Consider the following 23,211-nt stretch of genomic DNA (forward strand, 5'->3'; position numbering starts at 1 on the left):
GAGCTGAATCATCGGTCATTGGGTCCAGATGTGGAGAAGTGAACACATCTGTCTGGTGGACCGGCCTGGTTTCATAACCGAGATTCTGCAGAACAAGATTTACTCAACACACTTGGTTCCACCGCAGCTCGGCTCGTCATGCGTCCAATAACTGTCAGAGCAATCAGCCTGAAGTCAGCGCGGTCTGCACGCCTTCGTCTCCCGGGTCTCGGCGCTTTTCTTCATTTGTTCTGAATTAGCAGAACAAAAGCAGCTTAATGTGAGCAGAGAGAGCAGAACCGCAGATTGGGCAGCGCCGCGGGCCGCGATGATTGAAAGCTTTAATGTTTCTCATTTATGAAATAAACAACTTTAGTTTGCTAACTGGACCCAATCGCTGCACCTTCCACCAGACTGGGCCGGTTCTGCTGTGAGACCGCAAGGTGTTGGCTCAGGCAAAACATTATGACTACATACCGTCAGCGTAACCCTAACCATACGGCGGCCATTTTTACAGTGACAGTCAAAACCCAAGGCAATAATCTGTCAAAGCAACATCCAGTCATATTTCCACCATCTTCTTAGAGTTTTTAGCTAAATATGTAGTTTGAAATTATTTTGCTTGCTAACTAAATATTTAGCTTCACATTGAACATTTAGTTTGAAACTGTGAGATTCATAAATGAATGCATAACAAGGAGTTAATGGTGCTAAATATTTAGCTAAAGAAAGTTTGAAGCTAAATATCTAGCTAGAAAACTACCAAGCTACGTGTTTAGCTTGCTAGCTAAAAATGCTTAGTTAAATATTCATCCAAATTAGTAGCCAAGTATTTTTTAACTCCTTAGCTAAATGTTTATCTGTGTTTTTAGTTCTTTCTGCTCTGAGCCGACCTGCTAAAAGATCAAGCTAACCCGATTAGCTTGATTTGATCCTGTAGCTCTGGACTGCAGCTTCCTTTTCTCTTCACTGAAGAATCGCTGAACATATAACATATAACTAAACAAGGAGTGCGCAGTGGAGCAGTGGGTTGAGCTGTTACCTTCCAGCAAGAAGGTTCTGGGTTCGATTCCCGGCTCAGTTTTCATGTTCTCTCTGTGCATGGTGGGTTCTCTCCGGTTCTCCGGCTTCCTCCCACAGTCCAGAAACATGACTGCCAGGTAAACTGGTCTCTCTAAATTCTGTGTGTGTGTGTTGCCTGGCGACAGACTGGTGACCTGTCCAGGTGACCCCGCCTGAAACGTTAGCAGGAGAGGCAGCAGCTCCTCCTGACCTTTTAATGACAAGGTGTTAGAAAATGGATCGATGGATATAACTAAACATTTTTAAAATTAACAATTCGGTTGCCATGACAACCAGAACCCTTTCCGTGACGCCTGAACTCCAGAACCAGAATCGAGCTGCTGGTTCTGGACCTGGTTCTGACCCAGTGCAGCTGCTGCTGCATTCCTTCTGTCATGTAGAGAAGATGGAAACCAGTCCAGGTCTGAGGATCAAACAGAGCCGACACACACACACACACACACACACTGCGCCGCCTCTTTCTTTTTTCGCCTCCAGCTGAAATGTGGTCGTGGATAAAGTCTTCATCATCTTGCTCCTCTTACTCCGGCTGCAGTCTGGAGGAGATGGAAAATAAAAACCCTGAAGAATCCTCCAGAAAGCTCTGCTGCCCCCTGATGGCCGCATGCTGAACAGCTGCCACTGGTCTTACTGGTTCTGCTGGGCCCAGACTGCAGCTTCCTCCTGGTCAAACATGAAATATGAATTATGTGGAAACTTTTCCACTTCAGAGTAACAAATTTGATATGGTCCAGATTTTTTCCTTCATTCTTTGATTTTATAATTTCTACAATAAAAATCGTCTGATTTTGAGTTTCAGTTGGTTTTCATTGGAACAGCCTGAAACCACAGTGAAGCACGGTGGTGGCAGCATCATGCACCGTGATGGGAGGATAAAGGAGAATCTGCTGTTTCTCCTTCAGCGTTGTGACGGCGGCTCAGGGAATCATCAGTGTTTCGAGTCTCGACTTGTTTTCCTGGATCTGAACCTGTCGAGGAGCGAGAAGGAGAATAGGCCGAAGGGGAGGGCGGCGATCCGCCAGTCATTATTCTGGAGATCCATCAACGCTTGTTTTTATAGAAATATTGTTCCAGGACAGGCTCAGAAATACCTGCTGCGACCTTTGACCCTCAGACATGTTGAGGCGTTTCCTGCCTGTTGATGCAGAAAATCAGGGAAATGTTTTCTATTTCTGGTTTTAATAACTGATAAAAGTGATTTATGCACCAGTCAGAGTAAAAGTTAAATGTTTTCATCTTCATAGGATGAGATTCATGTTGTCATAAATCTGTAAAAAGATGCATCAAAAGTACTTTTATTTTGAAAAGACAAATTTGTAATTCACTGCAATAAAACATAGAAGTGATTTGTCCAGAACAAAAGGAAGACGTTCACTTTTCACATTTATATGTTTGTAAACATGATTTTTTTCTGCTCCATTTTCACCAAATTAGACGGAAATAACTGGGATTGACGTTGCTAGGGCAACAGAAATGATCATGAGACAAAAATCAGCTAAAAAAGTATAAATGTAATTAAAAGTTTGATTAACACAGAACGTTTCTGGCTGCTTTCTGTGAACCCAGAGCTGATCGCTGTTATGCTGGACCTCCAGATTTAATCTCTTCTCTTTCTGTTGCTTTTTACTCCCATATTTCATCATTTAACTAACCAGCCTGAAATCACTTCCTGAAGTTTAATGTGTTGATAAAAGTTGACCTTCAGGTTCATCCGTTCAGGTTTTGGACTCTTGATGTTCATTGAGGTGAAGATGTGATTTTATCATCATCTGATCAGATCCAGTTTTATTTTATTCCAGACATTGAAGATTTTTTTCTGAAAGTTGAGGAAACATTGTTTGTTCAGACTCGGAGGGTTTGGTGCCATAAACTCTGTGGTGACTCATGAAAATGAGAAACAGTCGTGAATATTTGGGAAATGCTAATTAAAGCTAAATCTGCTGCTAACCGCTAACAGACCCAACATTTCCCAACTCCAGGAATTCAACTCATAAAGCGCGGCGGCGTTCCGCCTCTCCAGCATCACTCAGACCGTCTTCTCTTCACAAACCACCGACACAAAGAAAACATCTGTCCTCCTGGGAATCCGGTTTGGTCTGAGGCAAAACGCTGCGTCACTGACTCAGAGTGACTTCAGTTAGAAGCTTTAACATGCAGCTGTAGTTAGAAAGGCCAGCAGAGACGCTGGAGTCTGAGAGACGCTGGAGTCTGGGAGACGTTGGAGTCTGAGAGACGCTGGAGTCTGAGAGACGCTGGAGTCTGAGAAACGCTGGATATGAGAGACGTTGGAGTCTGAGAGACGCTAGAGTCTGAGAGACGCTCGATATGAGAGACGTTGGAGTCTGAGAGACGCTGGAGTCTGGGAGACGCTGGAGTCTGGGAGACGTTGGAGTCTGAGAGATGCTGGAGTCTGAGAGACGTTGGAGTCTGAGAGACGCTAGAGTCTGAGAGACGCTCGATATGAGAGACGTTGGAGTCTGAGAGACGCTGGAGTCTGGGAGACGCTGGAGTCTGGGAGACGTTGGAGTCTGAGAGATGCTGGAGTCTGAGAGACGTTGGAGTCTGAGAGACGCTGGAGTCTGAGAGACGCTGGAGTCTGAGAGATGCTGGAGTCAGGGATGAAACCAGAATCATGTGAAACTCGGGTTTGAATTTCCTCCATTTTGTTTTCATCTTTACGGAAAACATCTTTAACTTCATCCTTCTGCCTCTGTTCAGCTCCTCTGGGATCTGAAGTCAAAGGTCAGGGGTCATTTCAGCTTCTCCTGGTTGTGAAAACAAAACCTGATTGTCATGGTTACGCATCAAAACAAAAGGTAAATCTTTCTCTTCAGTTTGTGGTTTATTTATGTTAATTAGTTTAATAATCGTAGTTTTGAGTCTCCAATAAATATTCTGCAGATTTTGGTTCATTTTATTGATTTCCAGTTTTGATTTTGTTGATTTGAAATAAAATGTGAATTTTGAGGAAGATCTGGGAATTCTGCTTCCCATAATGCATCCTGCTTCCAGTTCTGACTTAACATGGAATAAAAATGTTTTTCTATATTTTATTTTCCTTTTTCCAGGCCGACGTAAAACATTCTACTGATTACGGCCCATTTCGTTCCGGTTTGTTCCGGTCTGGACCAGTTCGGACCAGTTTGTTCCGTTTCGGTTCGGGCCGGTTTGTTTTGTTCAGTTTTGGCTTTTATGAGTCAGAATCTGAAAAGTGTGGAGTGCATTAGTGTTCAGTCCTGTGTGGCAACGTGCTAGTAGCTCCCGTGGCTGCAGGCTGAGTAAAGGCACGCCACACTTTTCAGATCAGCTCCTGTTTCTGCTCCATTGGAGTTAAAAACCCGATGAAACCGTCTGGAAGTCTGAGCGGGTCGGACGCTGGAAAAGTTCTGGTTCTGATCTAAACCCGCTGAAACACTTCCTCTGCAGCTTGGTCCGGATCCATGGTTCTGGTTCTGGTTCTATTCTGCATCAAACTTCTAGAAAACTGATAAACAGCTGAAACCCCGAGTTACTTTAGATCCAGACTGAAACCAGTTTGAAGCATCGATTCAGAACCAAATGTTTCGATTATTGATTCTGTTTCTGACTTTGTTTTAATAATGTAAAGAGATTAACATTTGATTGATTGATTGATTGATTGATTGATTGATTGATTCTGCTCTGTCTCCTCAAACCTCCAGTGGGTCGGATCAGATGGCTGCTGGTACTGAACCAGGCTCTGGTTCTGGTTCTGCTGCAGGTTTCTTCCTGTTAAAATGAAGCTTTTCCTCTCCACTGTCGCCCCCTGCTGGTCAGGAAGAGTGTGGGACAATGACTTGATGCTTTGTTTAGAGGTAGGAACGTTTAAAGCTAATTTGAATTGATCTTAATGCATTGATTGATAACTGGATCAGTCGACTGATCAGTTTTTATTTGAATTCAACTTCATGTTGAATATTTTTGATCATTTTCTCAATCAGTTCCCTCAGGTGTCTGCAGCCAGTTTACCAGGGTGATGATGATGATGAAGGTCCCTCTGTGAAGCAAGGCTGCCCCCTGCTGGCCGAGCTGAGAACTTAGAGCGCGAAAATACAAATAAAACACCGGATTAAATTTAAACTCATATTCCTGCTGTTATTAGAGTCCATATGAAGAAGGTCGTTGTTAGAGAACCTGCTGCTGTTCTGATGGATCGGCGTTGCCATGGCTACGAGCCTGCGCTTGGACTCACCTGGACCTCCGTTCAGGTCATCATGAGACAAACAGATCCAGTTTAGAAACAACCTGATAAAATATTCAAGCCCTGATCTTTAACTGTTTAACATGAACAAAATATTAATATTTCAAATAAGTTCAATAAAAATATTCTATATTTATTCTGAGTTTGTCAGATTAATCTGAGCTTTTATTAAGACTTGTCATGTTTCGTTGTTTCGTTTTGAGCTGTAAATGTTTTGGACCTTCAGAGGTTCTGCAGTAACTTCACTTCCCAGCCGCAGGACGCATTAATGAAAGCTAAAATAGTAGCTCACATGCTAACCGCTAATCCTGAAGCTAACCGCTAACACCGAAGCTAACAGCTGAGCATGTAATAGCATCGGGGTGCGGCGTTCCTGGAGGTTCTGGTCGATGTGGGCCTCCTGATGAATACATGAAATGTTTAAATCATTTTCAGCTTTTAGCCAAAGATTCAGCGCTGAAAGCTCTGAATCCTTAACCTGCTGCTTGTCTGCTTTAATTAGGCCGTTCAGCTCTCGGTCTCTGATGGCCTGAAGGTGCAAACATGATTCTTCTGATCCAGATCTGCTTCAAACTTTCCTCAGACTGAGCATAAACATGATTTAATTGGTTCAAACTTTTATTCTAGTTTTATTCCTGAAAACCCGAAGAAGCCAGAGGAAGAAATTCAGCCAGAACTCAGAATCTCTCACATTTCATTCTCATTTAACCCGCTGCAGGCCGGGCGCCCCGCTGGCTGCTGGCTGTGTTGCCTTCAGGCGCTGAAGATGAGGAAGAGGAGGAGCAGCGCGGGCAGGAAGTGGCGGCTGCAGCGCGACGCGCCGTTCAGCTCGTAGTCGTTGTTCGCTCGGCATCGGCTGCAGTCGTCTCCGCAGAAGGAGCAGGAGGAGACGTCGCTCCGCAAAGACGATCGGTACGACCGCACCGTCCTGCGCCCTGCAGGGGGCGCCAGAGCCCAGAATCAGCTGCACTCACTGCGCTTCAGTTCAGTTTACAGGTTTTTACCATTTCAATTAACTAATTATTCTGGTTTAAAGTGAAACTCATTAATATTCTGCAGTTTGTCTTTAAATCAGCAGAAATGGATGCAGAAGAAAATCTGGGATTCCTGAGAGAAAGTTAGTACACCCCATGAAAATCTTTAGATGTGTGAATATTTTTTATATTTTAACAATAATGTGAACTTCAGGTAAAATAATAAATATTTAAAAATCTTCAGTACAATGTCAATAAAACTAACATTTCTGGTCATGTATAAATTAAATTTATAGATATCACAGTTTCAAACAAAATATTTACTGTACCAGCTAAATATTGAGCTAGCTAAAAAGTGTTAGCTGCTCAGAGCTAGCTAAATATTTAGCTTACAGAGTAAATATTTAGCATTTGCATATTTGCATATTAGCTTAATGTTTAGAACCAGTCAGAAATTTTCTGAGCTAAACATTATGCTAATATGCAAATATGCAAATGTGGAAGTGGACTATCAAAATAAAAGCTGGGTGTTGATAGCTTCTATATAAACTGCTGTGGAGACTGATGATCTCTGCTGCCAAAAGTCTGGATTTAAAGCGGCTCATCTTTGCTTCAGACTGAAATGTTGAAGCAACACCAAGCGATTGGAGAAGACCCAGCTTTTATTTTGGTAGTCCACATTCGGGTCAAAGCCTGGCTCTCCAGCAGAACCATCAGAACCTTACGTGGCTCGTAGTAGTCGTAAACGCTGACTGAGGCTTCCTGGACCCGGGCCACCTTGAACTCCTCCAGCAGCGGGACGAGCAGACACGACTCCTGGGTCGACACCTGCAGAACCAGAGCCAGACAGAACTGCGGTTGGTTCTGGTGCCCAAACAGAACCAGACATTACCGGCTAGCCGGATCAGGTTTCAGCTCACAGAGTCCAGGTACAGAACCGCCCTGCCCGGCTCGGTCTCCACTCGCTTCACGGCACCGTCCAGCGGTACCAGGTCCAGTCGGGCGCTGAAGCCGCTCAGCAGACCCACCTCCATCAGAACCATCCCGGTCTCATTCAAGCCCAGGTGGCGGGCCAGGCTGAGGGCAGCAGAACCAGAACCAGAACTAGTTAGAACCCAAACAGACCCGGCCACAAAGCAGCAGAAACATTCTGTGAGGAATCTGTCAAAATATTATTTTATCTGTTATTTTATATTTCTGGAAGTTTCAATGTTTTCAGCTTTATTTTATTTATTTTTTTAATTTACAAAAATCTAAAATCTCCTGATTTTTTTCATGATTTGACTCAAAGAAACAATAAATTATGTCAGGAATGAAATCAGTCCAGAGTGAAGCAGTGAGGGTCATGTGACCTGGTGCAGATGAACAGGTGGGCGTGGCTCTGCTCCTCAAACAGCGCCACCTTCAGGTCAAACGCTTCCTGTTCTTCGGCGTCCCTCCTCCTCCTCAGCAGCTCCTCGCTGCGGACGTTGTAAAAAACGTTGAGCTGAAAAAGAGACGAAGGTGAGGAGGAAGAGCGTGGCACCGTTACCATGGAGACGCGCAGGTACCTGGAACAGAGCGAGTCCGCGACCCGATGCCATCACCTGCAGGTCCAGAACAGGTTGTGGATCAATCTGGAAAAAATAATCAACATTTAAAGACCTGAAGCCACCTAGTCAGCAGAGACTGGGACTAGACTGGGACTAGAATGGGACTAGAATAGGACTAGATTGGGACTAGACTGGGACTAGACTGAGACTAGACTGAGATTAGAATGGGACCAGACTGGGACTAGACTGAGACTAGACTGAGACTAGATTGGGACTAGACTGGGACTAGACTGAGACTAGACTGAGACTAGATTGGGACTAGACTGAGACTAGATTGGGACTAGACTGGGACTAGACTGGGACTAGACTGAGACTAGACTGAGACTAGATTGGGACTAGACTGGGACTAGACTGAGACTAGACTGAGACTAGATTGGGACTAGACTGGGACTAGACTGAGACTAGATTGGGACTAGACTGGGACTAGAATGGGAGTAGAATGGGACTAGACTGGGACTAGACTGAGATTAGAATGGGACTAGACTGGGACTAGACTGGGACTAGACTGAGATTAGAATGGGACTAGACTGGGACTAGACTGGGACTAGACTGAGATTAGAATGGGACTAGACTGGGACTAGACTGAGACTAGAATGGGACTAGACTGGGACTAGACTGAGATTAGAATGGGACTAGACTGGGACTAGACTGGGACTAGACTGAGATTAGAATGGGACTAGACTGGGACTAGACTGAGACTAGACTGAGACTAGATTGGGACTAGACTGGGACTAGACTGAGATTAGAATGGGACTAGACTGGGACTAGACTGAGATTAGAATGGGACTAGACTGGGACAAGACTGAGACTAGAATGGGACTAGACTGGGACTAGACTAGGACTCGCTCCGTAGCGCGATTATTCCACTAGTAACTAACGTCACTGCGGTACTTTTAACGTCACAAATCTTTGGTCGTCTCCATGGTTACCTGGCGACTCTGGAGCAGCAGGAAGTTGTTGTGGTCGATGTGGAAGGAGGCGACGACGCCCGAGTCCCCGTTGGTCACCGTGACGTCCAGGTCAGAGGGCTCTGACCCCCGCAGAGCGGCAAAGGCCGACAGAGCCTGCAGAGCCACCACCGTGTCCTGGACAGAGGGGGGGGGGGGAGAGGCAGCGGACTGAACTGGACTGAAACCGGTTTGAGTCCAGTAAGCCCAGTTTAAACCGGTTTACTCCAGTTCCGGACCTGCGTGCTGCCGTATCCTCCCAGGTGGTTCCTCTGCTGACTCAGCCACTTCATCAGACTCAGACCTTCGTCGACCCGGTTCAGTTTGTGAAGTGAAAGCAGAACGTAGGACGCCATCTCGATGTCTGCCGAGCGAGGTTGCCATGACGACGACAGGCCAGCGTCAGGCGACGACCAGGTCGGGACGCCGTCTGTTCACAGAGGGACAGAGCGGGACGTGACACGTAACGACTCCGACCGCGTTGGGACGAAGAGCTAATGAACGTACCCCTCAGGTCAGCTCGGCCAATCAGATGGTTGAGCGCGGCGTGGGAGGTGGGGCTTCCTGCCAGGGCCAGAGCGTAGCTCAGCAGGCTCAGGCTGTAGTTGCTGGAGACGCCCTGGACCAGCCGGGCCTCCAGGTAGGCAAGGGCAGAGGTCACCCGGGAGGCGTACTGCGCCTGGCAGACAGAGAGCGGGGCAGCAGCTCGTCAGCGCCGCTCGCCCGACAGAACCAGAGCCGGGTCGGACCCGCTCACCCTGATGTAGCCGTCCTCCAGCAGGGCGACCAGGACGTAGGCAGTGAGGGACACGGGTCCGTCCAGGCCGCCCTGCAGCTCCGAGTGGATCACCGTGCCAGGCTCCGCAGCGGCGCCGCCCGCCGCCTGCTGCACCGCCAGCCACGCCGCCGCACTCTCCAGAACCCGGCCGTCCACGCCAACCCACGGCTGCGCCTGCAGCAGGCAGCGCAGCACGAAGGCCGTCAGCCTGCGCAGAGAGACAGTCAGAGGAGGTTCTGGTCCAGTACTGGTCCTGTACTGGTCCGGTCCCGGTACTGAATCCTACCAGGTACTGCCTGACGAGTCCTGCTGGCCGAAGGCGCTGAAGGAGCCATCGGCCCGCTGGTAGGACAGCTGCTGCTCATAACCTGCCGGAGAACGGGACCATCACGACCCGGTTCACGTCTTGGGAAGGTTCTGCTGGTTCTGGGTGTGCTACCTTTCAGCATGTAGTCAATGGCCCGGTTCTGCAGCACCGGGTCCAGTGAGCCTCTGGCGCTGAGGTACCGCAGGACGTAGATGTTTGGAGCGAAGTGGATCATGTTCTGCTCGCCGCAGCCGTACGGCATCTGGACCAGCGAGTCCAAACCGCTGATGGACGGACCCAGCAGGTCGCCTTCAGCACACACAGGTTAGACAGGCTGAATGGACCGGAACCAGGACACTAATGGTTCTGGAGAACCAGCATGGACACCGTCTGCACAGCTGGCACCGATCCAAACGAAACAAACAGAAACTGCAGCGACAGAAGAACCGGAAGAGATGTTCTGGTTCCAGTGATGGCCGGTTAACTTCACAGTTCCCCTCACAGTTCCCTCACAGTTCCCCTCACAGTTCCCCTCACAGTTCTCTCACAGTTCCCCTCACAGTTCCCCTCACAGTTCTCTCACAGTTCCCCTCACAGTTCCCCTCACAGTTCCCCTCACAGTTCCCCTCACAGTTCTCTCACAGTTCCCCTCACAGTTCCCCTCACAGTTCTCTCACAGTTCCCCTCACAGTTCCCCTCACAGTTCCCCTCACAGTTCTCTCACAGTTCCCCTCACAGTTCCCCTCACAGTTCTCTCACAGTTCCCCTCACAGTTCCCCTCACAGTTCCCCTCACAGTTCCCCTCACAGTTCTCTCACAGTTCCCCTCACAGTTCCCCTCACAGTTCTCTCACAGTTCCCCTCACAGTTCCCCTCACAGTTCCCCTCACAGTTCTCTCACAGTTCCCCTCACAGTTCCCCTCACAGTTCTCTCACAGTTCCCCTCACAGTTCCCCTCACAGTTCTCTCACAGTTCCCCTCACAGTTCCCCTCACAGTTCTCTCACAGTTCCCCTCACAGTTCTCTCACAGTTCTCTCACAGTTCCCCTCACAGTTCTCTCACAGTTCCCCTCACAGTTCTCTCACAGTTCTCTCACAGTTCCCCTCACAGTTCTCTCACAGTTCCCCTCACAGTTCTCTCACAGTTCCCCTCACAGTTCCCCTCACAGTTCTCTCACAGTTCCCCTCACAGTTCCCCTCACAGTTCTCTCACAGTTCCCCTCACAGTTCTCTCACAGTTCCCTCCTCGGTTTTTTATTTTATTCTGTTTTTTATTCATTAAAAAAACTAAACTGGCCTTTTAAGGGTTAAAAACCCAGAAAGTCCAGAATATTTGACCCTCTGCTGAGAACTGGAGTAAAAAATGAGACAAATTAAAGAAATCTGAAAAATAGAAGTTGATCAATTTGACCCAGATGGAGAAAATCATGCAGCACCAGCCCGGTTGGACCGGCTCCGAACAGAACCATCAGGTAAACGTACCGATGGCCGTCACCAAGACGCGCTGGCTGCCGTCCACCACGCCTGGAGGGAACCGGAACGCCACAGAACCGGAGCCGCCGGCAGGAAGATCCAGGAGGAGGGAGGAGGAGAAGCTCTGAGGCCGACCTTCAGCCTGACGGAGCAGAAACAGGAGAAGGAAATGAAACCTGAAGGTTTCCTCAGTGGAGCCCCCTTTATGCTGACGACCCTAAATAAAATGGCCTCCAGCAGTCAGCTGGTGAGCGATCAGGTCCACCTGCAGTGGTTCTGGTTCTGGTTCTGATTCTGGTTCTGCAGAGGACAACCAGCATTGTGGGGACCATTTTCTTAAACTTTAAAATTACATCCTGAGAACTTAAGTTTATCAAGTCCTGCTACAGATTCTCAGTCTGGACTTTAACTAGGCCATTCTGACCCGTGAGTCAGCTCGTTCCTCCTCCCACCTTAACCAGGACGGTTGTGCGAACGAAGTCGGCCGCCGCGGAGGACACGGCCTTCACGGCGATGGGGACGTCTCCCAGGACCAGAGGCCTGATGGGAACCAGGACGGTGGCGCCGCCCTCTGGCTCCACCAGGAGGCGCCGCACGCTGGCCATGGCGACGGCCTCGCTGTCCGGGAACACGAACTCGAAGGCGTCGCTCTCTGCGACGATCACGGTGACCTGGAGACAGACGGACGGAGACACGCCCGGATCAGATTCAGCTCCAGACAAAGCTGGCAGGACGAGTTTCTGGGTCGGCGACGCCCAGAACCGCCCGGCTCATTCACCGCTGAAATTAGACGCCATCAGTGTTCCCGATGATGCACGGAAATATTAGACAGTAGAAGAAGAAAATAAAGACGAGTTTCTGTCCCGCCCTGCAGATGAAACCACTTCAAACGACATTAACTGGGATTTTCCTGACGCTGTTCTCACTTCATTAATGATCAATAAATTTATAAGAATCAGTCAGTTTGTTTCTGCTGCATTTCTTCTGCTTTTTTCAGCTCATCAAACTCCTGCTACATTCTGGCTAACGCTAGTTAGCGCTAATGCTAGTTAGTCAGAATTTACAGAAAGCGACAGTGAGAACCAGTGATGGACACCGCTAACTACATAGCTAGCTGTGCTAACCCTGAACATTAAACATAAGTTCTGCTCACTTTAAAGCGCTGTACCAGCTTCATATTTAGCGGAAGCTAATGCTAAATAGCTATATTAACACCATGTTGAGCACAAGCTAATGATAAAATAATATAAAGACAGTAATTAGTGTAAGTTAATGCTAAAGTGCTACATCAACACAATGTTTAGCAGAAGCTAATGCTTAAGTGCTATAAAGACAGTAATTAGTGGAAGCTATGCTAAGCGCTAGGATGCTGTGGCTTCACTGGGAACAGCTCTGCAGACTGACCTCCAGCTCCTCTTGGAGGTAGTTGAACAGATCCACCTCCAGAACCAGCTCCTCTCCTCTGATGATGTAGGCAGGGAGGTTCAGGGACAGGAAGAAGTCCTGGAACACTGTGAGCTACAGGAGGAGTCACAGAGATGATGAGAACAGGTTCTGATCCGCTGCAGACAAAACAGCCGCAGGAGGTTCTGGGATTACCTCTGCCGGTTTCTCTGTGAGTCCCAGACCCAGATTCTCCGACACGACGAAGGCAGAGGCCGTCCAGGTGGTGATGCTGTCAGGAACTGACAGAGAAATCTGCATCCTGTCGGAATCCCTGCAGGAACATTTCAGGTCACATTCAGACAGGAAACCAAGGAGGAACGTTTGGGTCCCACAACCGGGACAGAACCACAAGGTTAACGTCTGTATCCCCAACTTTACCTGCTTCAACACACCTGAACCTAAAGAATGAACCATTAACTGGGTTCTGCAGAACCTGAAGACAAACTGAGGAGATAAATCAAGATGTTCTGCAGCCGAAAACCTCTAAAAGAAAAATCTAAAAGTTGCTCCTCTACCAGCAGCGGACTGGCTCAGCCTGGGAGGTTCTGGTACCACAAGGTTTAGAGGTCAGATACTGGTTCTGAAAGCTGAAGCATCACCCTGTGTTGACGTCCATCCAGACCCAGGTCTCTGGAAAGTTCTGGCGCTGGTGAGGTTCTGGTTGTTTCCTGAAATGTTCTCCGTCCGTCTGGAGGAAAAAACCCGGATCATCTTCTGCTGATCAGAACAGAAATATTAGTTTCATTAGTGGGAAGAAAATCCAACTAATTATTAATTATCATTTGATTCTGCAGCTCCACGGTGGATCAGCAGGGAGGCCAACTTCCTGTAGAACCTCCAACTTCCTGTAGAACCTCTAACTTCCTGTAGAACCTCCAACTTCCTGTAGAACTTTTTTTTTCTTTCTTAATTATCTTCTGTTCTTAGAAGAGTCTGCTGGGCTTTTGAGGATCCTAGGTTGAAGTTTGAACTTTGACTAGGCCAGAGCCTCAGCCTGCAGCCATCAGGTGTTGATCACCCACAGATTCAGTTCAGGTGGCAGAAGAGAAACACCTGAAACATGCAGGGCAGAAAAGATTGGACTAGGCCGTTCTTTTGTCTTTCAACCGTTCTGTCGTAGATCAGCTGCTGTGTTTGGGTTTGTGGTTCTGTTGCTGACCCAGTTTGGACAGATGGACTCGCATCTGACTGTAGGAGACTTTAGTCTACAGAGGAGGCCTTGCTCTATTGACCATCTTGCCAGGACTTATGACCTTTAACCTGCTAACTGAGAGTCCCATTGCTCTTCTGGTAGGTCTGAAATGTTTTCCTCTCTGGAAGATGACGGACTCCGGTAGTCTGGAGGTGACCTTTGACCTTTCTCAGGTTGATGATTTGAAGTCAGAAGAAAATCTGACAGAAACTGAATCAGTCCTGAAATAAATCCAGGCCTGAAGCAGGAACCAGGTTAAAATAAATGCAATGTTTAGACCTGCTGAGGATCAGATGGTTCTGAGGCTAAAAACCGGACCCGGATCAGGACCTGGATCAGGTCTGGACCAGGTCTTGTAGTGATGCTGTGACGGAAAAGCTGCTCAGTACGCTACTTACTGAGCAGCCATGTTGGATCCGCTCTGAGCACACTGGCGTCAGTCATCACACTCAGGTCACATGACTGCAGGAGCAAAGCTCAGGTTAGTTCTGCTGTTCTGGAACCGGACCAGCTGGTTCTGGATGAATGGAACCGAGTCGGGTTTCTGACGAGGATCACCTGGAAAACAGAGAACGGATCTCCCATTGTCATCCCATCGCCGAGGGTGTCGTCCATCGACGACTCCGTCATCTGCTCCTGCACCTGGAAACGGCAGAAAGAACCAGTCAGAACCAGTCAAAACCAGTCGGAACCAGTCGGAACCAGTCGGAACCAGTCAGAACCAGTCGGAACCAGTCAAAACCAGTCGGAACCAGTCGGAACCAGTCAAAACCAGTCAGAACCAGTCGCAACCAGTCGGAAATAGTCAAAACCAGTCAGAACCAGTCGGAACCAGTTGGAACCAGTCAGAACCAGTCAAAACCAGTTTGATTGTTTTCATCTAAACATGCGGTTCTGTGGTTCTGAGTTCAGATGAGATCAAATGTTGTGTTGGCGGTACTGACCGTTTCCATGGTGATGTCATTGTTAGACCCCGCACACCGCGTGGCTTTGTCGACCACCAGGATCCCGACCAGAGAGTCCGGTTCCTCCACCGACACCTTCAGGGTCACGGCCTCTGCTGGCTTCAGCAGGTCACTGCTCCACCTCAGAGACACCTGCAGATCACAGGATGACCAATTGATCACTGGTCGATGGATCACAGGATGACCAATCGATCACTGTTCGATGGATCACAGGATGACCAATCGATCACTGGTCGATGGGAAAACATGACGCTGTGTCAGGAAGTCCTGAGCAGGTGGGTGACCTTGTTCTGCAGGAAGTGTGTGATGGGCAGATGGATGACATCATTGATGACCTCACCGCCAGGATGGACGCAATAAACGACGATGGAGGCCAGAGGAGCCCAGGACGCCTCAGGAACCAGACTCACATCACCTGAGCTCCTCCCAGCAGAAACCACCTGACCTCTGGACTTCACCTGCAGACACAGAGCATCAGCAAGGCATCATGGGATGGAAACGCTCCGGGCTCCAGTAGAAAATGCTCACCAAGTAGTGAACGTCAGGAATCCCAAAATTCCTCTCCACCCTGAACCGAAGACGGGAACCGACCTGGAGGAGACAGAGAAATAAAAACCGGATGGATGGATGGATGGATTGTGAAATCTTTATTTCATGTTTTTCCCATAATGCACCTCTACTACTGCTGTTATTGTGAATGAGTGAATGAGTGAATGAGTGAATGAGTGAACGTTGACATTAATCCTGCTCAGAAGCTCTGAGCAAACGGAGAGGTGAAAGGTCAGCAGCCTGTGGTTCAGATGTTCAGTTTTCAGCCACAGATTCAGGAATCACTCCGGATGTTTCTGGCTGCTTGTCCCTCTGGATGGACCGGCTGTGTGAAGAGACCCTCCTCACCTGTGCAGGTGAGGAGGGTCTCTGGACCTGCAGGTAGGCGCCGCTCTGGGAGCGGAAGCTCCTGTCCACAGAAAGAGTCTTCTCACAGTCCTCCAAAGAAACCTGGAGAAAAATAAAATCAGATGAGAAAATCCTGAAAGAAACAGGAAAACCTGTAAGTATTCAGGCAACAGACATCTGTCCTGTAACCATGGCAACGTCATCTCAGCATCAGACAAAAGATTAAAAAGTTACTAGAGATGAAGCAGTTCAGTTTTGCTATCTGTTATTTTGATATATTTAGCTAGTAGCATAAGCATTTAGTTAGTAAAATACATTTTTATTTCTGAGGAAAATATTGATTTATTAGTGTAGCTGGGCCGTCTGCTTCATGGAAGTGAGCCCATATATGGACGACACAGCTGGTTCGTTATGGAGGCAGGTGAATCCATAGACACAATAAAATATGTGTTTATGGGTAAATCAGCACCCAGGTGGATTGCCGATCTGATCCGATCCGATCCCAGGCTGAGGAGTCTGGCATGAAGTGACGCACGAAGAGCCAATTTAACTGGTTTCACTTGTCAGGAGGTTGGTCTGCTACTGATCCAGTTTAGTTTCAGGTTAGGATTATTTCTTATTATCAATTAAACATGTTTTTGGTTGGTTTGGTTGGATTGGTTGGTTTGGTTTGGTTTGGTTTGGTTTGGTTTGGTTGGTTTGGTTTGGTTTGGTTTGGTTTGGTTTGGTTTGGTTTGGTTTGGTTGGATTGGTTGGTTTGGTTGGATTGGTTTGGTTGGATTGGTTGGTTTGGTTGGATTGGTTTGGTTTGGTTGGTTGGGCCTTGTTTTCTCCTGGACCCCAGGCTCTTTGATTTAGGCTGGAGAGACCGATGGAGGGGAGGTTTATTTGTGTGTTTTTGTTGGGAGCTGCCAGGCATTTTTAATGATCTTTTTTATTATTTCTCCCCCAGGCAGTCTATTTTATTCAAATGGGTTTTAACTAGACTAGAGCAGGAGGTTCCCAGGGACAGCTTAGAACTTTAGAACTTTGTTTTAGCTTTAGCTCTTCACTCAGGGCTTCAGTTCATTCTTATTCATTCTTATCAGAGTGAAGGTTTGGTCAAAGCAGGACGGAGGTTTTCCTGACGCTCTCTGCTGACTGACCCAAAGTCACATTTAGTTCTGAAAATAAATATTTACTGTGGAGCTAAATATTTCACGAGCAAACTAAATACACAGCCTGGAACTATGACAGTTATGAATGTATGAAGAACATGGTGGCAATATGACTGAACACCCATTTGTTTCTCTAAATAAACCAAAAATTTGCTGTTCAGTTTTAACAGTGTAACTTCCTATAGACTTCCTTTCTAAAGCAAGTTTGATCTTTTCAAAATTCAAACATTTAAAAATAAATGTTGAATAAAACGAAGGCTGAACGTTGTTTCTGTGAATCTCCTGAGTTTAATGATGCAGTGAAGATTATTGCAGTGATGTTTTGCAGTGATGTTTTGCAGTGTTCTTACCTCCACAGTGAGGCTCTGTGTGTCTTTCTGGACCTGGATGTGCAGAGGGACCAGTCCGTCCACTGGGACAGGCAGCTCCATGTCCTCTGAGGACAACTCGTTCCCGTTCATCCATGAGGAATCTGAACTGTTCTTTGGGAAAAGAATCTGTTCGTCCACCGTCTCTCGGCTCCACTGCTCCTCCCGCTGCTTCACCGACACGCGGAGCTTCTGGTCCTGCACCGGCTCGCCGTTATACGTCGACACTTTCAGCTGCAGCAGAGGAGCAAGCGGCTGGTTACAGAGCGTCAGGGACAGAGAAAAGTTCTGGTTCTGGTTCTGGTTCCCTTACAGTGCCGCTGAAGCTGAGAGACGGCCTGAGGACTTTAGGAAAGTCTTCAAAGGTAACGGAGAATCTGCTTTTAGCCAGAGCGACGCTCACTGTGCTGTTACAGGTCAGACCTGCAGAGAAACACTCAGCTCAGCAGATCACCACGGTAACCACGATAACCACGGTAACCAGCCCATGTGGAAACTATTCACTCCCCTGGCCCGAACAATCTGATTCACGGCAGAAACAAACTGCTGATGTTTCTGGATCGTAGTTCAGCAGCTGGAGGCCCAGAGCATCACACTGCCACCGCCGTGTCTGACTGCAGGTTCTGGTTCTGATGCTCTCATTAATAAAAGCTCCACTGACAGGATATTGTTTCTGGGTCTTTGTGTTCCTTTGGGTCAGCAGTGGTTCTGGTTCTGGAGGCCGTTTTGTAGAACGTTGACCTCTGACCCTGAGGAGGCCTTTCTCACAGCTTGAACGTTTTCCCTCATAAATCAAATCACTTTTTTTAATCAGGTTGTTTTTCTGCAGCCGCTACCTGTCAGGTGTTCGGTCACAGACACCTGGACGCTCAGGAAGTCGGGCCCCTCGTCTCGGATCGTCGTTCTGCTCCACGGCGGAGAAAACGTCGAAACATCAAACCTGAACTTCTCAGATCCGTCCATCTGGAGGAAAACTGGATTTTAGGAGAATTTTCCAACATTTTGCTGTAAATCTTGTCTTGGCTTCCCGACCTCCGCCTCCTGGCTGTGAGTCTGATCGTCACTGTGGTAACGGCGGCTGAAGGTGACGACCATGCGTCCGCGGACGGGTTTGCCGTAGAAGTACCTGGAACAGAACACAGCAGGTCCAGTTTCATCAGGAACACAGGGACGTCCCTCAAAGACGAGGACGGGCCTCACTTTGCAGAGACGAAGCCTTTCAGGACGTCCTCCCGGTGGACCACCTCCGGGACTTTGATTAGGACCTCGAACTTGGGCAGAACTGGAAGCAAGCAGACAGGAAGTGGGTCAGAGTCTCTGCGGTTGGTTCTGCTCAGTTAATGGTGAGGAGGAGGAGCAGACATACCATAATAATCCACGCTGAAATGCTTCACACTGGAAACACCCTTCAGACACACAAACCAGCAGAGTTACTGGGAGGACACTGGTAATAGACTGGGCTAACTCCCTGTTCCGGATCCGGTCAGCAGGTCTGAACCGGATCAGAACACTAGAACAAAATCTTCTTCCTCCTTTTGCCTCCATTTTCAGCTTCTGTGTGAATCTAGATAGAAACTTTGTTGATGCTTCGTTCTGAACAGATGAGATGAAGCAATATTTCTCATGTAGCGCTTTAGCATTAGCTCCAGCTAAAGACCGTATAATGTAGCGTTTTAGCATTAGCTTCAGCTAAAGACCGTATAATGTAGCGCTTTAGCATTAGCTTCACCTAAAGACCTTATGGTGTAGGGCTTTAGCGCTAGCTTCAGCTAAAGACCGTATAATGTAGCGCTTTAGCATTAGCTTCAGCTAAAGACCGTATGATGTAGCACTTTAGCATTATATCTGAGATGCTAGCTTCAGGTTCTGTTGTTGTTGGAAAGTCAAACATGGTTTTTTGCCCCAGATTCCAGATACTGAGAAAACATTTCAATCCTCATCTCTACTTTAAATCAGACAGGAAAATTTTTATAAAATCGACTTTTATAAAAGATTTTACAGAACCGTTAAAACTATTTAAACGATTAAATAGTTTTAACGGTCCTGATTCAGCAAGTTCATGCGGCTCTTCTTCTGCTGTTAAATGAAGGTGAGCCCCAGCGCACCTCGACGGTGGCCATGATGCTCCACTCGCCCAGTGGGGGGTTCTCCGACAGCTGGAACTCTGTGGACACCACACCCAGGACGCCGTCTTTGTCCAGCCACTGTCTCAGAAGGTTTCCTCTCGGATCCTGCATCAGAAAACACAAACCTGAAAACCAACCACACTGAAGGATCCAAACCCACAGCCTTTCTGAACATCCTGCTCCAACACCAACACAGAAGAACACTAACTACAGCGAAGCATGGTGGAGGCAGCATCATGCTGTGGGAAGATGGATGGAGTAAGACCTGAGACTGGGCTAGAGGTTCTCCTTGGGTTTCACATAAAAGCACGCCACACTTTTCAGATTTCTTTCCCGGCTCTCCGCCGCTTTGTGTTGGTTTCTCTCATCAAACCCTAAACATGCAACTGGATCGGCGGTTTTGATCAGAGTAACAGGTTCTGATTCTGGGTTCTGATTGAACGGAGTTCCGCCTCACTCGGATCAGAACGTCTGCCGGTTCGGAACAGGGCTTCCCGTCGGAGCGAACCGACACGGTTCGGATCTTCACCACCTGGCCCGGCAGGTAGCGCGGCTGGTTGGTCTGGATGAAGGTGGAGACGCCCTGGGGGGCCGCGTGCAGCTCCGTGGAGTTGGAGAAGAGCTGCACCGAACCGCGGCGACCTCTGACCTTTAAGGTGTAGGTCCGTCCGGGGCTGGACCCGACTTGGTGGATCTGCCGAGATAAAGAGCGGACCAAAGGATGACCAGGAGACCCGGATGTTTCCAGAACCAGAGGAGGGTTCGGAGCTTACAGCAGGAAGGATCAGCAGCCTGGTGGATCCTGCGGGGAAACATGAGGTTAAAGTTCTGATCCGAAACCGATCACCGACCCAAAACAGTTCCGAACTCATCACACACCTCCTTTAATCGTGGTAGAGTTGGAGGACAGCGTCTCGTTCTCATAGATGATCTCAGCGGAGACGGAGACGGACGAGGAGCCCAAGATGGCGACCGACACCGAGGAGGGAAGACCGGGCCGGAGAGCCGCGGGGACCAGCAGCAGGTAGGACGGCTGGGGGTCCGGTTCGGAGTCGGAATTGGGTCGGGTGACGGGTCCGGGGTCGGTTCGGTTGGCGGTTCGGGTGACGGGTCCGAGGTCGGGTCGGGTGACGGGTCCTGGGTTGGTTCGGTTGGCGGTTCGGGTGACGGGTCCGAGGTCGGGTCGGGTGACGGGTCCTGGGTTGGTTCGGTTGGCTGGTCGGGTGACGGGTCCGGGGTCGGTTCGGTTGGCGGTTCGGGTGACGGGTCCGAGGTCGGGTCGGGTGACGGGTCCTGGGTTGGTTCGGTTGGCGGTTCGGGTGACGGGTCCAAGGTCAGTTCGGGTGACGGGTCCTGAGTCGGTTCGGTTGGCGGGTCGGGTGACGGGTCCTGGGTCGGTTCGGTTGGCGGTTCGGGTGAGGGGTCCGAGGTCGGTTCGGGTGACAGGTTCTGAGTCGGTTCGGTTGGCGGGTCGGGTGACGGGTCCGGGGTCGGGTCGGGTGACGGGTCCTGGGTTGGTTCGGTTGGCGGTTCGGGTGACGGGTCCGAGGTCGGTTCGGGTGACGGGTCCTGGGTCGGTTCGGTTGGCGGTTCGGGTGACGTTCCAAGCGTTCAGCCTGGAGAACCAGAGGACAGACATCAGAACCGGATCAGAACCTCCAGGTTTTTATTTCTGTTCTTTCATCAGAAAAACTCAGATTGCTGCTGATCGATCAGAACGGGCCGGTGGTTCTGATCGATCAGAACCACCGACCCGTTTCAAACAAACCGGGATCTGAAATATTTATTCACTCTGTTAAAAATAAAAACATGTTGAATTTTCTCACTTTTTTCTCGCGATGTTATGATTTTGTTCTGGTTTCATGAAATTTGTCTCGTATTATTATGACGTCATTCTCCTCATTTAATTTTCTCTTAGTTTGGTCAGAGAACATAAAGTCTAAATTATAAAAACAATAAAAAATGTGAAGAAAAAAATCAAAATGTAAATTGTTTAATCTTAAAAAGCAACAATCAATTATTTACTTTATGGAAAACTAATTAGTAAAAATTAATAACAGAGTCAAATGCTTTAGTGATGAAATAAATATTATTACAATGTTAAAGTTAAAACAATATTTTAAAGACAACCTAGTAATTATTTTTAAAAAACTGATAATTGATGAAAATCTTCATGAATACATTATAATATTCCTGCAGGTGACGTCAGTTTACCTGTCAGCGGGGATGAGGAGGAGGAAGAATCCGCACAGCCACGGCAGAGCCTTCATCATGGCGGAAGTTCGTCTGTTAGCCGCTGAGCTCAGCAGCGGCTTCACACCTGAGCCATGGCCACGCCCCCCGCACCTGAGCAGTTCAGGTCTGAGGAGTTTTAACCCTTTAGCTTCTGGCCTGCTGGACCTCCAACCCGTCCAGAACCCAGCAGGTTCTGGTTCTGGTTCTGGATGATTTTCATACTTACCTGATTTTTTTCTAGTTTTGAGCAGAACTTTGATGAACTTTAAATGTACAATAGAATCAACTTTGACTTTTGCATTTATTTATTGGTTGTTTTTTATGTTTATCTGTAAGTTTGTTATTTTGTTTGTACTTTTTGTATTTATTTATTCTTCTATTCATTTAGTTACTTTTATCCTGTTGCTAAACTGACTCAACTTTGTGGCTGAAGCTCCAGCAGAACCAGAACCAGAACCAGAACAGCCTGACTGAGTCTGATGGTTTGGTAACCTTTCGCCATATTTCATCATTTACAGTAGATTTATTATCAGCAGTGATCACAGTAACAGTTGGCAACCCAACATGTTCAAAGAGCCATTTTGGACCAAAAAACCCCAAATCTGTCTGGACGTGACTCTGTTGTACGATGGAGCTTTAAGTTTACCTTCAGTTACAATATTAATGTTTTATGTTTCGTTACATAAAATTAAAGAAATAAAGGAATCAGATTTTGATGTCGTTTTTATTATGAAGATCGACAGGAAAGGGTCATTTTTCCCTTTTGGAACCCTGAAGATCTGCTGCCAAATGCAGTTTGTATAACGACGATCTCTTTATGAATAATCACGTTAAATATGTGATGAACAAACAACAAAACGGAACGTGATCAACGTGCCTCTTATCTGGGCAACAACCGGAATGAAATAAAACACAACCTGGAGTTATAAAATTAAGCAGCAGCCTTTTGAAAAGGAAAAGTAGATATAAAATTACATGAATGCAGTTTTAAGTTTGATTTCTGTGCAAATGTCAGTGCAATGGTAAAACATCAGCTTCCTCTTCTGACACGCAGCCATCCTGAGCAACAAAACACATTAATGTCACTAAGCGTCATTCTAAATATATACTGACGAAAATCACTAATCAGTTTACAACAACTTTGTCACTAAATATATGTGCCGATGGCAGGATTGTGTTCTTGATGAGATTTCTGGACAGTTTCTCAACATCGGGCTTGTAAGATGTAACTTTCATCTTGATGCAGCAGCTGATGTAACAAACTTTCCCTAAATGTCTTTCCTCATTACCGGAGTTTTTGGACTTTAAGCCGCTACTTCGTAGTCCGGAAAGTACGGTACTCTTTTTACTCTTTTTGATATTTGACAACTTCTCGCTGCAGAGCAAACATTCAGGTAATCCTTCCGCTTTGGCAATGAATGCAAATGATTTGGTCCAATACGTGGAGAATCTCTCCTCGGCTATGTTTCTCTTT

The 23,211-nt window shown here is 47.6% G+C and overlaps 1 protein-coding gene and 2 long non-coding RNA genes across 4 annotated transcripts; 2 read left to right on the plus strand and 1 right to left on the minus strand.

Annotated features, from left to right (window-relative positions):
* Positions 1–4,225: 4,225 nt before the first annotated feature.
* LOC114158985 (uncharacterized) lies at positions 4,226–6,109 on the plus strand. The gene is made up of 3 exons (XR_003598518.1): positions 4,226–4,895; positions 5,022–5,288; positions 6,000–6,109. It is a non-coding gene; the product is annotated as an uncharacterized LOC114158985 (long non-coding RNA).
* cd109 (CD109 molecule) lies at positions 5,886–21,704 on the minus strand. 2 transcript variants are annotated; one of them, XM_028040881.1, is made up of 32 exons: positions 20,382–21,704; positions 20,276–20,304; positions 19,960–20,196; positions 19,482–19,607; positions 18,743–18,782; positions 18,577–18,658; positions 18,409–18,502; positions 18,213–18,339; positions 17,690–17,799; positions 17,359–17,610; positions 15,852–15,953; positions 15,483–15,545; positions 15,239–15,412; positions 14,934–15,086; positions 14,548–14,631; positions 14,388–14,451; positions 13,397–13,511; positions 12,951–13,068; positions 12,756–12,869; positions 11,804–12,022; positions 11,361–11,493; positions 10,012–10,188; positions 9,859–9,940; positions 9,552–9,780; positions 9,302–9,473; positions 9,034–9,224; positions 8,777–8,932; positions 7,806–7,871; positions 7,608–7,741; positions 7,176–7,332; positions 6,981–7,083; positions 5,886–6,216 (listed from the first exon to the last, which is right to left on the minus strand). In XM_028040881.1, the coding sequence occupies exons 1-32, from the start codon at positions 21,139–21,141 to the stop codon at positions 6,035–6,037; spliced, it is 4,845 nt and encodes a 1,614-aa protein (XP_027896682.1). In that variant the 5' UTR covers positions 21,142–21,704; the 3' UTR covers positions 5,886–6,034. The 2 variants fall into 2 exon arrangements, with proteins under 2 accessions (XP_027896682.1, XP_027896681.1); XM_028040880.1 differs by having other exon boundaries at positions 13,397–13,514.
* On the plus strand, positions 20,388–22,447 carry LOC114158982 (uncharacterized). Its single transcript, XR_003598515.1, has 2 exons — positions 20,388–20,526; positions 21,702–22,447. It is a non-coding gene; the product is annotated as an uncharacterized LOC114158982 (long non-coding RNA).
* The last annotated feature ends 764 nt before the right edge of the window (positions 22,448–23,211 follow it).

Source organism: Xiphophorus couchianus, chromosome 15 (assembly GCF_001444195.1).
Source record: "Xiphophorus couchianus chromosome 15, X_couchianus-1.0, whole genome shotgun sequence".
Taxonomy (NCBI): domain Eukaryota; kingdom Metazoa; phylum Chordata; class Actinopteri; order Cyprinodontiformes; family Poeciliidae; genus Xiphophorus; species Xiphophorus couchianus.